General features: G+C 51.1%; 1 protein-coding gene across 1 annotated transcript in view; it reads left to right on the forward strand.

Annotated features, from left to right (window-relative positions):
• Positions 2,439-18,185, forward strand: part of WIPI1 (WD repeat domain, phosphoinositide interacting 1) — a 28,546-nt gene continuing 12,799 nt past the window's right edge. The window contains exons 1-4 of the mRNA XM_018063942.1: positions 2,439-2,619; positions 6,400-6,482; positions 8,580-8,749; positions 13,407-13,503. Coding sequence (XP_017919431.1) covers positions 2,540-2,619; positions 6,400-6,482; positions 8,580-8,749; positions 13,407-13,503 — 430 coding nt within the window. The 5' untranslated portion in view covers positions 2,439-2,539. The remainder of the gene's footprint in view (positions 2,620-6,399; positions 6,483-8,579; positions 8,750-13,406; positions 13,504-18,185) is intronic.

Below are 18,185 nucleotides of genomic sequence, written 5' to 3' on the forward strand. Positions count from 1 at the left end.
TTATGCTAAAAAACGACAATCTAAACTGACTGATCAATAATTTAACTGACTGATCAACAATTTTACGTGGGTTACTTACTAAAATGATCTTTTTGACATACTGGGTTAAATTTAATAACATTTAAAGGGTTAAATATTATTAAAACTAACTTGCCCATTTTTCTTTACCCTTTTTAACAAGGTGGGGTTTCAAAAAATTTTAAAGGCATATGTCTCTAAAATTTTAAATTACATTTGGGGTTCACACCTGTGGCTCTCATTTCTTTCTATTGGATAGCACTGCTTCCAAATAGCCCTTAGTGTGACGTGATGAGGGGCTAATTATATCTACAATGGCAGTCATATTACGTTACATAAATGTATGAAATCAACACGTTGCAAACCTTACAATATGTTGTAAACCTTAAATTTAGACAATGTTTTATGTCAAATATATTACAGGAAAAAACACCTCTTGGGTTTGTCCTAACCTTGCCCCCATCCTAGAGCCCACTTTCTCACTTCTTTCACTCCTAAAATTTCACCTTAGTCTAGGCTTTTCCCCTTTCTAATCTATTTTTCACACCCTGGCCCAGTTTATCTGCGTAAAACACTGCTTTTATCATGAAACACTCCTGCTCAAAAACTAACACCAGCTCCCATCTCTACTCCATCAAGTCCAAATTCTTGGCAATAATGAGACTTTAAAAACCTCCTGGGCACATTATGTGATTCTCCCAACAACCTTACACCTAGCATGCCATATTTTTTGGTTTCTAAATAGAACAAAAAGGGCTGCAGCATTTGCCTGAGCTGGGACGTGAGCCGGAAATCAGCTCTGAGCTGAGAGGTTACAAGGACGATTCAGTTAAACCATCCAAGCAGCAGCTGCCTCCCTTACAACAATTTACACAACACCTCACATTCAACTAAAGAGCAATCAACATCTGGCCATCTATGAGCTGAGCTATTTTTACATCAGCTGAGAGAAAGAATAATAGCAGTGAAAGAAGAAACTGTTACATTTGCATTTCAGAAAAACAAAACCAAAAGTCAACCAGAAAAGCTTAAGAGAAGAAGCCGCTTTGTTCACTGTTTCAAAAACTATATATATATATATATATATATATAGCTTTGCCACATAATAGAAAAATTGAACCATGCCAGTTTGAATGCTGTGGCAAGACAACAATAAAATACCATTTCATCTCAAAACTGGAAAAGCCTGAATTAAAAAATTGATCAGTAATTATATGAAGCTAAAACTAGCAGACCTGCTGATTCATAAGCTGTGTTGGTAATTCGATGGCAACATGTATTTAGGTTGGGAAAAGGGACCCTTCGTCAGGACTCACCTCCAATTACCTGAGTTTTTACTGTGCTGTCTACAAAACTCCATCCCTTTCATTAAAAATACTATGCTACACACATTTTCTTCCGGGTTTTTTTTTCAGCTACAGTTCAGACAGGTTTTGCCAAATAGTGTCTAGCAGAGTCGTTTGGTGTACGGGTCTTGAAATCAGGCAACTCCACATTTTACCATTTACTGTGTTATTTCAGACAGAACTGTGTAGCAGTTCTCTGCTTCTGTTACAGTCTCTCTAAACTGGGCATAATCATACCTTCTTCACAAACTTATAAGAATTCAACGAGATAAAGTTCATTGTTAACATAGCTCTGAACCTGCGGTAAGAGTTGTAACGGCGGGACAAGGGATGAGACAGCCCCTTATCTGTCCGGCCTCAGCACCCTTGCTAGACAGTTTCCAAGCAGCTCGAAGACTCCAGAAGAGGGTGGGGCCTTAGCGTCCAACGCGCGCCCCTAAACTGTCAGTTTAATAGCCGGGGCGTCGGGTGGGGCGAGGCCGGCGCACCGGCCCGTCTGCTTCGCCGCGACCGCGACGCAGACGGCGTACTGGACTCACCCCGCAGGCCGGGCCCACCTGCCGGGTCTCTCCCTTCCCTCGCTCCGCCCCGCCGCCCCCGCAATGAAAACACCACCACGTGGCCTGCAGCCGTTGCGTCACTCTCCTCCACCCAATGGCAAGCCGTGCTTCGGAGCTGGGGGCGGGTCGCCAGCGGAGTGGGTCCGCCCACCGCCGTCGCCCGTTGGCTAATTGTGAGCCGCGCTGTGGGCTCTTCACCAATGGAGGCCGGCGGTGGGACCCCGCCCTCTCGATGGCTGAGTCAGCTGGTCCGGCCGGAGGGCCGGGGCGGGGCCTGGAGGGACGGGGCGGGGCCTGGCTGGCCGGGCGGGGATGAGGCGGCCCTGCCAGGCCGGGGCGGAGGTGGGGCCTGACGGGGCGGAGGCGGGGCCTGGCGGGCCCGGGGCGGGGCCTGGGTGGGCCCGGGCTGGGGTAGGGTCGCCCGGGTGGGCGGGGAAGGGGCGTGGCCTGGCAGGCCCGGGCCGGGATGAGGCGGCCCGGCCGAGGCCTGGCGGGGCGGGGCCTGGCGGGGAGGGGCGGTGCCGGGCCGGAGACCGGCCCGCGGGGCCGGCGCCAGCGGGCTGCTGAGGTGGCTGTCGCCCGATCGGAGCCGCGGCTTCCCGGGTCGAGCCCCCGATGGAGGCCGAGGGCGCGGAAGGCGCCCCGGGCGGGACGGAAGCGGCGCTCAGCTGCTTCTCCTTCAACCAGGACTGCACGTAAGCCGGGCCTCCTGCCCCGCCAGGAGCTGGGGGAGAAAAGTCGCGATCAGGGTTGTCGTGCAGTCGGCGACTTGGACAGCGGGCGCAGGCCTGCGCCCCGGGGGCCTGGGCGTGACGGCCGGCGCGGCCTGGGCCGGTGCGGGTCCTCCGGCCGCCCCTCCTCCGGCTCGGGGCTGAGCGCCCCCGTCCCCCTGCCGGCAGGGAGCCAGGAGGGGCCGGCCGGGAGAAGGGGGGACAGAGCCCAGGGAGAGGGCAGAAGGAGGCTTGGGGAAGCTGGGGAGCCGGGGAGTGACCAAAGCGAGGGTCTGGGCAGGAGGGGTTGGTGGTCAAGACAAAGGAGAGGGGAGCAGACAGGGAAGTTGCAAGTTGACCCCGGGCGAGACAGATAGCTAGGGCCCAGGAAGATGGGAGTTCAGGAAAAACTTTCCCATTTGTCCTTGAGCATCTCAACGTGGCATCTGGGCAGGGCCAACGACCAGGAGGCAACCTATCCCCGAAGCCAGTCCAGCCTGATCCCAGCCCAGCCCAGCCTGGGCGCCTGCCTGCCGGCCGGGTTATCAGGAACCTTCCCATTGCCCCCAGTGCGTCTTCAGGAAGCCCACTCGGCCAGACGGAACTCCTCCTGGGAGTCCAGGAACGCTGTCCCCAGCCCAGGCTGCCCTCTTGCTTCTTGAGTGGATTTTGAGTGTCTCGCCTTGATGTTCACATTCGGACTTTGGCCAGTGAGCCAGGGGTTGCTGGACTGTGTTTGAGACATCTGGAGGAGCCAGTCCCTTAGAAGCAGAAGGCTGCTCCCTTTCCTCCTTTCGTGGGATTGTTAGACGTCCCGGGGACCATATGGAATAACCTCTTTGGAATGTGCCACACAGCATCAGGCAGCGATGGCCGGTCCTAGCCCCCCATTTCCTGCTGTTCCAGTTTCTGTGGGGCTGCTTCGTGGACTCGCCTTCAGGCAGGTGTGCTGGCCATCTGTGCCCGGACTGTGCTAATACTGAACATTCAGCGATGTCATTAAGGCCGTCATGTGCCATAAGCAACCCTGGCCTTCCATGCCCTTTGTCTTCTCTTTAAAAACACCCCTTGCCAAACAATATGCCTTTGTTCAAAAAAAACTGTATGTGTAACCATGTAAGCTGGTGGCCAGACAGTTTGGTTCCATGAGTGACTTTCAAGCTTTCCTTGACCACAGCCCACAAAAAGAAATACAGGTTACAACATTACCCAATATGTATCTATCTATCTATATGCACACACAGATATATTTATAATATACATTGTTTTTTAGTCGCTCAGTGGTGTCCCCTGACCCTTTTTGACCCCATGGACCCACCAGGCTCCTCGGTCCATGGGATTGCCCGGGCAAGAATACTGGAGTGGGTTGCCATTTCCTTCTCCAATATTATATATATAATATCACTGAAAAGCAATTCACAGGTATTTACCCTTCCTTTGTGGGCTACCTTCTGGAATTTGTATTTCTTTTCTTTTCTTTTCTTTTTTCCTTTTAAGCCACTTATGACTCACTGAATTGTTTCCTCATGGTTTGAGACCAACAGTTTACAAAAATGATAGTCTAGATACCATTCTGATGTTTTGTAAGAAACATTTTGCAAGAGAGGGTGGCTGTTGAAACGCCTGGGTGTTTGCCTTCCCAATTGAGCTCAGCTTCAGGAGGAGAGTGGGTTAAGGAGGAGAGTTATTTCGCTTCTTAGCAGGAAGTGTTCTCAATTCGGCTTTGCAGCACTCTTTATTAGCTGTTTTTAAGGGTGTTAATTTTTACTCTAGGTGAGTCCCAGCTCTCTATAGCAGTTGGAAAAGCATGTTATTTTCAAAACCCTAGGGTGCTCGGGAAGTTAATTTCCTTCGTCTCTACGGTCAGTTCCGTTTTCTTGGATGAAGGCTCTGCTGGACAGCTCTGTCTCACCTATAAATAAAACTTTTTGTCACAGTCAGTTGCTTTGAGCCTTAGAGGGTATGACATTGGATTTTAAAATAAGTCACACCCCTTACCGAATACATTTAGGAGTGTAAGCTGTAAGTATAGGCCGAATTTGGGGTCCAGTATGTCAAGATAAGGGAGTAATGACAATTAAGCTTTACTAGTCTGCTTCACTCATACTTCATGCTTGGCCCTGTGCTAGACAATTTGGGTATATTTTTTCTCATTTCATTTGTGATATGTATTTGTCCCAAATCCCATTTTCATGAGAAGTGATGAGAAAAATATATTTTTTTCCCTGCAAAAAGGTCTTATGAATAAAATAAAGTTTTAATCTGAATTCCTTGAGTCAGAGTTTTCTGTGACCATTGATTAACCGTTTAAAATACAGTAGGGGGATTTGCCTGGTGGTCCAGCAGCTAAGACTCAGTGCTTGCAATGCAGGGGGCTCAGTTCAATCCCTGGTCAGGGACCTAGATCCCACACGCTGCAACTAAAGATCCGCCAAGCCACCAAGACCTGGTGCAGCGAAATAAATTTTAAAAAAAGCACAATAGTGATCACAGTGCCATTTCCCATATTTAAAATTCTTCTGGAGCAGAGCATATGTTTGAAAGTGATTTTAAGTTGCCAGATCTTTTGATTACTATTTTAAGACTCTTTAATTACAACTTTCCTCCCCTTACTTGAAAACTTCAGAAACCTCAGTTTGCAACTAAATGCACACATGAAAGAAAGTGAAAGTGTAGTCACTGAGTCACGTCCGACTCTGCGACCCCATGGACTGTAGCCTGCCAGGCTCCTCTGTCCATGGAACTCTCCAGGCAAGAATAACTGGGGTCGGTTGCCATTCCCTAAAAAATCTTTATAGGAAGAAGCTTTAAAAACAGCGCTGGCTACAGAGTAGGTATGTTTTGAAGGTTTAAGGTGCTGCTGGCCAGCGCTTCCAGGTGCTGCTTGTGGCCATAAGGCGCAGCGGTCCTGGGAGCCAAGCTCCAGCTCTGAGCCCACTGCTGCCTGAGGCGAACCTCTGACCTCCCTCCTCCCCTAGGCTAGCCCCTCAGCAGAAGGGGCCACCTTGCCGCCTAACAGTCTACTGTCATCCCAGGGAAGAATGAATGTTTGGGAAGGGAAAAGAAACTTCCCATGAAAATCATGTGGCCTTCTCTTTCTCAGGCTAGTGAAACCAGAGCCTCGGGCATCCAGGCCTGTAGCAGTGAGCGGCTTATTTTAGTCTGTGCCCCCCTGTGAAGAGCGAAGCTCGCCTTTTCATATAGTTGTTTTAAATGAGAGAGTTGGGCTCATTTTTAGGTCCAGGTAGGACTGGCTCAGCACTAAAGAATCCACCTGCAATGCGGGAGACCTGGGTTTGATCCCTGGGTCGGGAAGATCCCCTTGGGAAGGCATGGCAGCCCACTCCAGTGTTCTTGCCTGGAGAATCCCATGGACAGAGGAGCCTGGCTGCTACAGTCCGTGGGGTCATAAGGAGTTGGAGACGACTTAGCGACTAAGTAAGTCAGTGAAAGTCACTCGGTCATGTCCGACTCTCTGCGACCCCATAGGCTAGTCCATGGAATTCTCCAGAACACTGGAGTGGGCAGCCTTCCCCTTTCCCAGGGGATCTTCGCAACGCAGAGATCAAACCCAGGTCTACTGCATCACAGGCAGACTCTTTACCAGCTGAGCCACAAGCACACACACGTACGCACACACCACACACGCACAAGACTGTGTTTCCCTATCCCCCTGGGAGCCCCGAGGGACGGCTGTGTCTGTCCGCGGGCATATCCGTTGGACCCGGCACCTCGGTCACTCCTGAGCCATCTGTGTCTTCACAGGTCCCTCGCCATCGGAACCAAGGCCGGTTACAAGCTGTTCTCCCTGAGCTCCGTGGAGCAGCTGGACCATGTCCACGGAAGCAGTAAGTGTGTGTGTGGCTCTCGGAGCATCACGTCCTCGTGCGGGACTCCCAGCCGGGCTCCTGAGCTCTCTGTTCCCCTCCAACCCCACGAGCTGTCACACCTACAGAGTCAGCATTTTTTCAGGTTTAAACATAAATCACTGCTTCCACTTGCTTAGGAAAAAAACCACCATAAAGCACCAGTGAGATTTGACTATAGCTTCAGTTCAGTTCAGTCGCTTAGTCGTGTCCGACTCTTTAGCTTAGGCAACATTTTTCTTTTTACATTAAGAAAGCCTTTGACACTGTGTTGTCGACACTTTTGTATACTTACATGCATAGTCATCAGTTTTTACAACTGTCAAAGCAAAAAATGACTGAAGGTTTTTGTTTTTTTCTGCCCTTTCGTTGGCACTATAGAATATTGGTCACATTAATTCAGTCCTGGAAGTCACTTCTTGGTTTTAATAAAGCAATACTGCCCCAATCACAGAGTACATATCAAAAACATTGAGGTACTTCCAGCGAATATTAAAAACAAGTCCAGCTTAGAAACGTGACTCTCTTGTTGTCTCGGGGAAAGTCACCATTTTTGCCAGCATCATAGTGATGAAATCCATCACTCTGGATTTCCTGGAAAGGAAGCAGCTTGGCACATGATGTCTTGGGCTCCTAGTTTATTCGTAAGATGTTATTGTCATTATTATAACTTGTGGGGAAGACCATGCTCTGTATCTGCCCTGCGTTGTCCCCGTGGGGCTTGATGGAGCCCAGGAGAGGCCTGTGTGCAAAGAGTGTTCCCAGGAAGACACAGAGGCCCCCCACGGTGCTCAGGAGGCTTCCTGTTAGTGGTTTGCCTCGCTCCTGGGTGCAGGACTGTGCTGGTCGCAACACAGACGTCCAGGCTATTCTCAACAAGAAAGGGACTCAGAGAGAGTCGGGCCACAGCAGGCCGGGGAGTGGGCACAGAGCTCACTGCTCCTGCCCCCGTTGTTAAGGTACCTGTAGCTCTTAGCAACGGGGACCTGAAGAATTCTGGAAGCAAAGACTTCCAACAGAGCTGTCACTCCTTGGAAACCGCTCAAGGAGAAAGAGTAGCGTGAGGGAATTCCCCGGTGACTCAGTGGTTAGGACACCCAGTCACAATGCAGGAGCTTCGGGTTCAATGCCTGGCGGGGGAGCTAAGATCCCACACGGCCCATGGCCAAAAAATAAATAAATACGCCAAACGTACCTGTTGTTTAAAAAAGAGGGACTTCCCTGATGGTCCAGTGGTTAAGAATCCACCTTCTAATGCAGAGGATTCGGGTCAGGGAACTAAGATTCCCACAAGCCCAGGCTAAGACCTCCTGCGGCCAAGTAAAACCCAAATTTAAAACAGTTTCTAAAAAAGAGAGAACAGACTGAGACGGTCTAACCCTCCCAGATGGGGCCTCCCTGGTGGCAATGGTAAAGAACCCACCTGCCAATGCTGGAGACACAGGTTCGACCCTTGGGTGGGGAAGATCCTCTGGAGAGGATCCCAGCTCCAGGGTGGAATGGAAACCCGCTCCAGGATTCTTGCCTGGAGAATCCCACAGACAGAGGAGCCTGGCGGGCTACAGTCCACTGGGTCGCAAAGAGTCAGACACGACTGAGGGACTAACCACCAAAGACAAACCTCCCAGATGTGCTCTACAGAGCCAGCAGGGCCCCGGGCAGGGAGGGTTGGAGAGGAGGGGGCTCCAGTGCTGCAGCCTCAGGGGGGCTGGGAGAGCAGCTTTGTGCTCGGATCACAGGTGGACAACACTTGCCTGTCCACCGCCTAAAGGGTGTGGGGACTCGGGAAATGGCTAGAGCTTCACTGTGGGTGCAAGAGAAGGAAGTCATTGCAAGTGGGTGCTGAGGAAGGCGAGCCCCGAGGAGGCCAGCAGTGGGCAGGAGGGTGCCCAGGGCAGGGCTCCGACCTCTGCGCCGCCCCCCCACCTCTACCCCTGCCTCCCCCCACCCCGGTCAGGGCCTGACGTCTGTGTCCCCCGCCCCCCCAAACAGGGGCCTGACGTCTGCGCCCCCCGCCCTCCCCTCGCCCCCTCCGTGGACAGCGGGCTGACGTCTGCGCCCCCCCCCCCCGCCCTGCAGATGACACCCCCGACGTGTACATCGTGGAGCGCCTCTTCTCCAGCAGCCTGGTGGTGGTGGTGAGCCACACGAAGCCGCGCCAGATGAACGTGTACCACTTCAAGAAGGGCACAGAGATCTGCAACTACAGCTACTCCGGCAACATCCTGTCCATCAGGCTGAACCGGCAGGTGGGCGGGGGCTCCGGGGGTGGGGCGGGCACCCTCGGGTCGCCAAAACCGAGGAGGGGCTTGAGCGTGACCGTGACCGCAGGCACCTGCTCTGCGGGGTTTAAGTCCCAGCCCCGGGCTGAGTCTGCTCCACGAGCTCCTCCCGGTGGCCGGACCTCCCCAGCCCTCCCGCCTGCTGCACTTTCTTGAACGTTGGCCGGGCCGGGTGAACGCTGTCCCCACCCCCCCCCCCCCCCCCCCCCGGAACAGGCTGGGCTCAGAAACCATCTCGTGAGCCCCTGCAGGGGCCTTAAACCAGAGGGACACCTGTCCGCTTTGGGGCCCAGATGGGGGCAGTCCTTGCAGGCTGGTGGCCATGCCTCCCAGAGTAAGTTCTTTCAGAGAAAGTGTGGCCCTTCCAGGTGAGTGCTGAAGCCTTGCCGTGAGCAAGGCCTTTCCTGAGGGCCAGGAATCGAGTCCAGGGCAGGAGGGCGCCTTGAAGATGTTTCTGGTGGTGTTTTCTTTGTTAGGGGCTTTCCTGGTGGCTCAGACGGTAAAGAATTTGCCTGCAGTCCAGGAGACCTGGGTCCAATCCCTGAGTCAGGAAGATCCCCTGGAGGAGGGGATGGCAACCCACTCCAGTGTTTTCGCCTGGAGAATCCCATGGACAGAGGAGCCTGGGGGGGGCTGTAGTCCGTGGGGTTGCAGAGAGTCGGACACGACTGAACCACCAACACTCCCACTTTCTTTGCTGGAAAAGACAAAGCCTTAGTGCTATCTCAAATGTGCAAGGCACATTCTTTTACAAATTACAAGTTCCTGTTAAATAAGCATTTGGGGTACTAGTCAAGTTTCCCTTGAATTATTAGATTTTAAATCTTATAAGGGGGACTTCCCTGGTGATCCAGTGATTAGGACTCTACAGTTCCAACTCCAGGGGCACGGGTTCAATACCTAGCAGGGGAACAAGGATCTGACATGCTGCAGGAAACACACCCCCCCAAAAAAATTAAAAATAAATAAGTAAATCCTACGAGGGCAGTGCCTGTCCCCATTCTGCCAACTGTCGTAAGGCCTGGCAAAAAGGACAGTGCTCGGTAGGGAGATGCTCAGTGACTGTCTGTCTCCAGCCGCCTAATAGATACATAAACAAACAAGCCAGTGCTTTAGATGGCTAGGCAGACCTGTCTGTTAGCTGGCTAGCATGTCTGACTCTGCGACCCCATGGATTGCAGCCCGCCGGGCTCCTCTCTCCGTGAAATTTTCCAGGCAAGAGTACCACAGTGGGTTGCCATTTCCTCCTCCAGATCGTCCCCACCCAGGGACTGAACCCACGTCTCCTGGGTTTCCTATATTGGCAGGTGGATTCTTTCCCACTGAGCCACTGGGGAAGCCCATTAAACACGAAAACAAATAAATCAGGTTTTTTGTGATGAGGCCGACCGGTCTATTCGCTTCCATGGCCCCAGGATGCTGGAGGCCATTGCCCTCACCAAGGATATCGCTTTCCCCTTTGTACCTCAACTATTAAGTGCTTAATTTTTTTTCTTTTAACAAATGAGACAAAGTTCTGTCTTATGTTTGTGAGAAGGAAGTGAGGGTTTCTTTGGGCTGATCCACTGCTCTGACTGACTATCTCCTGAAGGCCAGGGTGGCAGAAAATGGCCTGAGAAATAGAATATGAGGGTTTTAAGTGAGGAGTAGCAGGAGATAAAAAAGATAAACCCGGGTTCCTGGCAAGGGAGAGAAAGGCAGTTTGAAAGTTGTTGTTTTTTTTACTTGAAGGCTTTTAAGCACAATTTTTGGCTCCGGTGCTGTCTCTGATACCTACTGGTTGCACATTAAATTTCTTCGCAGAGCATTTTATCTTGGCATATGCTGATAGCCAGGGTATAAATCTTAAAACTGTTCAGGCAAATGTCCTTTCAAGATCAGAACCCTCAGATAGTATCCACGATGCTTATTTGTATAAGGTCTCACTTGCTCACTCTCCAATATTTTCATCAGCAAATGAGGCTGTTAAACTTTGCTGCCAGCCTCTCCTTAATAAAACACTCATTAACTTCCGAGCTCCCCTCCCCCACCTCCTAAAGAACACCCCCCGCCCTAGAACTTCGCGCTGTCGTGGCCAAGCCAAGCGGACCTCGGGCCAAGCAGGGCTCGCTCCCTTAATGTTTCTTCTGCTGAGCGATGATCTGAAACGTCTGAAAAGTCTTCAGGGTTTGCTTTTCTTAAAAATGTTCTGATTTGGCAGAAACAGACTCGCAGACTTAGAGAACGAGCTTACGGTTGCCGGGGAGGTGGGGGGAAGGGTTGGGGAGAGGATAGTTAGGGAGCTCGGAATAGACCTATAGACACGGCTCTATTTAAAACGGATAGCAAACACGGTCTTGCTCTCCAGCACAGAGGCTTCTGCTCAGTGTCACGTGGCAGCCTGGACGGGAGGGGAGTCTGGGGGGCAAAGGACGTGTGTGTGTGGCTGAGTCCCTTTGCTGTCCACCTGATGCTATCACAACATTGTTTCTTAATCGACTATAAGTGAGTGTTAGTTGCTCAGTCATGGCTGACTCTCTGTGACCCCACGGACTGTAGCCCTCCAGGCTCCTCTGTCCATGGGATTCTCCAGGCAAGGACACTGGAGTGGGCTGCCATTCCCTTCTCCAGGGGATCTTTCAATCCCTGGGTCATCTGCATTGCAGGCAGATTCTTTATCACTGAGCCACCAGGGAAGTCCACTGGTTACAAAATTTAAAAAAAAAATTTTAAAGATTTTTTTAAAAAGGAAAGCATAAATAAAATTCCTCTTTAACCTGTGTATAGAGAAGAGTTTTTCTAACAAGAGCCAAAATCAATAAAAAACTGATAAATTTGAGAACAACGTTCAGGTTTGGGACATCACTTTTGGTTTAGGGGGGCAGCCTCAGCCTGTTCCCTGCCAGGCCAGGGTCCCGCCCCGCCCCCCGGAGGATGTGAAAGAAGGGGGCAGCTTGTCTGTTTCATTGGGTCCTCAGGCAGTGCAGCTCCTTTCTGAAAAACGGGGGGAAAGTCGAAGGTTTGTACAGGGAGTTAAGAGGAAAGAAAACCCCCATCTTCCTCTAAATCTGGGTAAAAAGGAAGAAAACTGTGTAATTGTGATTCTTCATTTTTAGTGGCTCTTGATCCCCTAACAGAGGAAGCGTGTTCTGCGGAGTAAAGACAGCAACCCCGACGCATCTGGGTTTGCAAACATCCACGCTTCTTTGACCCTCTGTTTCGAGCGACCCTCGTTGTGCAGACGGGGAGTGACTGGATCGATGCTTCTGAGAGCAGGCTCTATAAATCGTTTCCTAGTTGTTTAGGATAAAAGGAGCTTTTCTTCTAGAACCTAGGAAAGTAGATGGGAGCCAAGGGCGACAGGGAGTGAGCTGAGCTGGAGGCCGGCCCCGGGTTCCACGGAGACTGTGTGGTTAACAAGTGAAAGTCGCTCAGCCTTGTCTGACTCTCTAAGTGACGTCCAAGTCTTTTTTTGACCCCATGGACTGCAGCCCTCCAGGCTCCTCTGTCCATGGGATTTCCCAGGCAAGAATACTGGAGAGGGTTGCCATGCCCTCCTCCAGGAGATTTTCCCAACCCAGGGATTGAACCCCAGTCTCCTGCACTGGAGGTGGATTCTTTACCATCAGAACCACCAGGGAAGCCCGCTGGTTAGTAATGGAGCATAGAACACGCTAGTCAAGCCGTAGTAAGCACGGGAAAATGGCAAAGCGCTGGGTAGGTCGGGGCATGTCCGTTTTACAGAGGAACGCTAATATATGCCGTCAAGTTGGAGACCCTGGGAGAATCTGCTTTTCCACCTCTGGGCATCCAGCACTGTGGTCGCAGAGCCTCAGATAAAACTGAGAGAGGTGTTTCAGTCTTATTTTCCTGCTTGGTTCGAGTGGCAGTCTCCTGAGAAGTTGTGAGCGGGGAAAGTCTTAATGGAAGAAGAGAACATCAGGCTTTCTCAGAAGGAGAGCCTGCTGCTTCTCAGAGTAATATTAGGTCCTTCCTTCCCAAGCGTCGTTCCCGGGATGAACGGATCAGACTGGGAGCTGTGGTCCTCACTCCCAGGGTCGGTGTTAAACACCCGTGAACCAGTGTCTCCAGGCTTTGCCTCGGGACGCTTGGTGCTCATCGGGGCCTAAGAAGCAGTGGTCTGGAGGAAGCCGAGGCTGCAGGAGTGGGGAGCAGAGGCTGCTGGAGGCAGGAGCCCCCAGGCCGAAAGCCCCTTCCCAGATGGGAAAGAACCTGCCTGCGGTGCAGGAGACATGAGTTCGATCCCTGGGTCAGAAAGATCCACTGGAGGCTGGCACTCCAGTATTCTGGCCTGGAGAATCCCATGGAGAGAGGAGCCTGGCAGGCTACAGTCCTTGGGGTCACAAAGACTCAGACACGACTTAGTGACTGAACATGCAAAGTACAAGACGAAAAGAAAGAAATCTCAATTTCTAAATGAAATTTCCCCAAATCCTTTGCGCTTCTGTCCACTGGATGGTGACGGAAACGTGGGCACAGGTCCGTAACGTAATATTCAAACTGATGGCCACAATTCCTGCGAATTTAGGCTCAGAATCAAGTTAGGACCCACGGGACAGAGGGGTGAGTTCAGAGAACCGGGTGCTTCTCCATCCCCAGTAACCGATGGTCCGTGTGATTTCAGAGGCTGCTGGTCTGCCTGGAGGAGTCCATTTATATACACAACATCAAGGACATGAAGCTTCTGAAAACCATCTTGGATATTCCCGCAAACCCGACAGGTGAGCCCCCGCCTGAGACAAGGGCCCCGTGTCTCATGCCCCGGGGCTTCTTGCCAGCTGTGTTCCCACCTCAGTTGAAAAGCCCTTCATGGAGATATTATGGGCAGGGCTCCCCGAGGCTCATCCGGACAGCAGCCTCCGGATGGTCAGAGCTCCCCTGCAAGGACAAGACTGTGCCTCAACCAGGAACCCCCAGCAGACCCTGTGAGGCGGCAGAAACCAGCAACATAAGATCAGAGGCCATGAGTCTCTTTTGTCTATTCCCAGCCTCTTGTTGATTTTCTGCACGAAAACCTGTGAGGTGGAAACTGGGGCTCTGGATCTGATGAATTTCGTGGGTTCAGGAAGGAGATGGGACCACGTGGCCAACAGGCTCAGGCACACAGACTCTGAGTGTCTTTTGATTTGGGGCACTTGGGTACAGGACATTTCGCGTCCCACCATCGCTTCCCGCCCTGCTCGCCGAGGCTGTGAATTTCCTTCCTTTTGTCCGTCCGTGTGGTGCCCGCCCCTCCTGTGTCAGAGCAGCCGGCCGCTTCCTCCAAAGGGTCTGCCCCACGGAGTCCAAGCCAATTTCCTGGCAGCACAGCAGTCTACGCCCTGAGCAGCTGAGGGTGGAAATCTCCATAAAAATCCACCGGCCGCCGAATGTGCGGACACTGTTGGCTGCCTCACAGGCTTTCAGGGAATATTGGGGGAGCAGTCTGCACCCCATGGCAGTGCGGGTAACTGGGTAGGGTGGCTGTGCTCCCCAGTGAGCGCTCTTTCGAAGACAGACCGCAGGTGGAGTCCGAGCACAGACCTGCGAGTCCAGAGATGCCTTCTCTCCTTTCTCTTTTTAGAAGCTGGAAAGCATATCCCATTAATCAACCCAGAGGCAGCTGCACTTCATAAACAACTGTTAACTTGCTCGAAGTTTGACGTATCATACTCTAAATACTGGGGCTTCCCTGGTGGCTCAGCGGTCAAGAATCCTTCTGCCATTGCAGGAGACGCAGGTTCGAGCTCTGAGTCTGGAAGGTCCCCTGGAGAAGGGAATGGCAACCCACTCCAGTATTCTTGCCTGGGAAATCCCACGGACAGAGGAGCCTGGTGGGCTACAGTCCACGGAGTCTCAAAGAGTTGGACACGACTTAGCAACTAAACAAAACGACAACTGTAAATACCAAGTTAAGAATGACTTAGAATCACAGGACCTCCTTCTCATTCCAGCTGAGGATGCCAGTGGCTCTCGAAGGAAAAGCAGGCATTTCTTCTCCAGCTGCAGAAGGCTTGCAGCCAGACCATTCTGGTGGAATTATAGCTGGCCATGATCTATGGCAATGTGTGTCAAGCCTAGAGTCCCCAAACCGCATAAAAACCCAGCTTTATATATATATATTATATATCTATATATTCGAAAGGTCAAAAGAAAATATACTCAAATATTGAGCATGGTGGAAAGCCTCCGGGTTGTAGAATTATGTGTGCTTTTTTTCTCTTCCTTTATAATTTCTAGGCTCTACAAATTTTTTATACTATCCCTTTTATTTTATAAAATAATATCAAAGAAAAGGCACGTCTCCCTTCCTACCGAAGGGTTCGGGGGTACCTGTGACAGAACAGGAATCCCTAAACCTGTAGCAACATCCAGTCTCTGAGAACTGGACCACACACAACCAAAGGGGCTCGCATTCAGCATTTCCAGGGACCTTCCTGAAGTCTGTGGGGGTCAGCGTGCAGGCCCCTGGGCTGCGTTCAGGTGGGCTGGCTGAGGTGCAGGCCAGAGGCGGCGGGTCAGCTCGTGGTCACCGAGGGTCACCTGCCCTCGTCACCATCCTTGGCCCCTCCTTGTCAGAATCCAGTGTCCGTTCCCTCTCCATGAGGTGTGAGAGAAAGTTCCGTGGTAGCTGAAGAAGTTCAAGCTTCTTTCCTTTCTGGGAAGCTCACATTTTTATACAAAACTCTGAAGGTCACCTCACACCTATCAGAATGGCTCTTACCAAAAGACGAGATAACAGGTGTGGGCGATAAAAGGAGATAAAAGGGAGCCCTCTGGCACTGTTGGCGGGAGTGAAATTCCTGCAGCCACTGTGAAAAAGCGTATGGAGAGTCCTCTAAAAACTAAAACTAGAGCTACCTTATGACTAAGTAATCCCACATCTGGTTATTTATCCACAGAAAATGGAAACACTAACTCAAAAGAATAGCTGCAGGTGTACGTTCATAGCAGCATTAATAACAACAGCCAAGACGTGGGAACACCTCAGCATCCACTGGTGGGTGAGCGGATAAAGAGGTGTGGGGCATAGATACAATGGAATCTAACCAGCCATGAAAAAGAATGAGGTCTTGCCAGTGTAATGACATGATGGACCTTGAGGGCATCATGCTAAGTGAATTCAGTCAGAAAAAGACTAATACCATAAGATCTCACCTATGCACAGACTCTTCAAACAAAACAAACAAGCTCATAGACAGACTCGTAGACATAGACTCACAGGTGCAGGTCGGTGGCTGCCGGAGGCTTGGGAGAGGAGGATGTGAAATTGGTGAACAGGGTCAAGAGATACTAACTTCCAGTTAAAAAATAAATAAATCGTGGGGGTGTTCCCTTCAATGTGGAAACGATAGTTAAGAATCCTGCACCGCATGTTTGAAAGTTACTAAGAGAGTAGACCATCAAAGTTCTCATTGCAGAAAAAAAATGTGTGTGTGTGGTGAAGGATGTTAACTGGACTTATCATGGTGATGATTTGGTAATATATACAAATATCAGATCATCGTGTGGGACTCCTGAAACATGTAATGTTCTGTGTCAATTATACCGCAGTTAAAAAGGGAAACAGACTCTGAAGGGTCTGTCCAAGTCTTTCTGCTCAGAGGCCTCCCAGCCATGCCTGCTGGAGATGGGCCTCGAATATTTTTAGTGGAGGAAGTAGGTTAATGAGAACTGGGGTTCTTGAAACAGTAAAGCTAGAAAAAAGGCTGGATCCCCACAACCCCCTGACTCACTCATCTCAGGGGTCGGAATCAAGCCTGGAAAGGGCACAGATAGCCCGAGTCACAAGGTGGGGAGCAGACCAGGGCTTGGACCCGCAGCTGCCGCCTCTCTCAGCCAGACGCTCCGAGAACAGCTTCCCAACAGCTTCACTGAGGTCTCATTCACATGCCACATCAGTCACCCATTTAAAGCATGCAGTTCAGTAGCTTTCACATGCCGAGAGTTGTAACCATCGCTGCAGTCAGCTTTGGAGCGTTTTCATCAGTCCCCTCCAGAACCTGTACGGCCGTCACCCCCTGAGGCCTGTCCTAGGCTCCCCTGACCATCTTTCTGTCTCCATAGACTGATCTATTTCTGGACACTCCATGTAAGTGGAATTCAGTGCAACCGTTCAGCATCTGGTCTTTGCGAACGGGCTTCCTGCACTCAGCACAGCATCTTCAGGGCTCACCCACGCTGTGTGTAATCAGGGCCCCATTTCTTGCCGCTGTCTGACACTATTTTATTGGAAGAAGATACCAGGTTCTGTCTGTCTGTTCATGCGTTGATAGACACTGGGACTGCTTCCCCACTTTGACTATGACGAATCACGTTGCTGCGAACATCCGTGTGTAAGTTTCTATGAGGCTGTACATCTTCATTTCTCTTGAGTGGAAGCTGGGGGTTATATAATCATTCTATGTTAACCTCTTGAGGAACCGCCAAGCTGTTTCCCAAAGCCCCACTCTGTGCGACGCTACGTTCCCAGCAGCGTTACGTTCCCAAGGGCTCCAATTGCCTGTCTTTCTGATTAGAGGCGTCCTAGTGGGTGTGAAGTGGCGTCTCGTCGTGGTGTTGATTAACACTGCTTTTTTTTTTTCTTTTTTAACCCATGTGCTCAGAGCCCTTCAGCAGTTACCGGCTGCATTTGTAAGATCGTAACTCTTTGCTCTGGTTCATTGCTCAGGCCCCCGTTCAGACTTAGCGTCTTCCCTGCTAAGGGCCCCTCTGGGAGGGCATCCACCAGACAGGCCACCAATCTCACTGTCTGCCCTCCCCATTTCCTTGAGGCCAGAACACCTTCTGCCTGCTTAGGCTAGCTGTTATGGAAATTGCATTTTGATTGCAAATTCCCCACATAACATGGAGCACTGGAGTTCTCAGAGCAAAACTGGGAAGGTGTGGGTAGTCTCTTCTAAGGCTGGGGGGCCCTGTCCAGGCAGGCAGGCTGCAGGGGGCCTAGGGAGAGGGCGCAGGCCTCAGTCTGTCCCTTCCACGGTCGTGGGGCAGGTGACGAGGACCAGCGCTGGTCGAGTCCCCGGCAAAGCCCAAGCCCGGCAGGACCTTGGTTCCCGCTCTCGATGTTTGCTTGTTTCTTTTTTTAAAAAACCTCTGCTCTTCTGCTCAGATTAGGGTCAGGTCCATTTTAGCCTAATCTAAAGTTTCTCTTATGCTTTTATAAGAAACCCACTTAACAGGCTCACTTGTAACAAAGAATCAGCCAGCTTTTTTCTTTAAAAAGATGTCTCTCTTGTCTGATCTCCAGGTTCCTGTTCTGGTGACGCTTTTGGCTCTGGGGATTCTCTGAATTCACTTCTGTCACAAACACCTGTGTTCATCAAAACTAATGTTGTGAAAATCCTCTACTTAAATGCTCTTGGGATCCTCCCCCACTTGCCCTGCTCCAATCCCCTTGTAAACAAAAATGGCTTAGGTTTGA

This window comes from Capra hircus, chromosome 19 (genome assembly GCF_001704415.2).
Source record: "Capra hircus breed San Clemente chromosome 19, ASM170441v1, whole genome shotgun sequence".
In the NCBI taxonomy this organism is placed as follows: Eukaryota; Metazoa; Chordata; class Mammalia; order Artiodactyla; family Bovidae; genus Capra; species Capra hircus.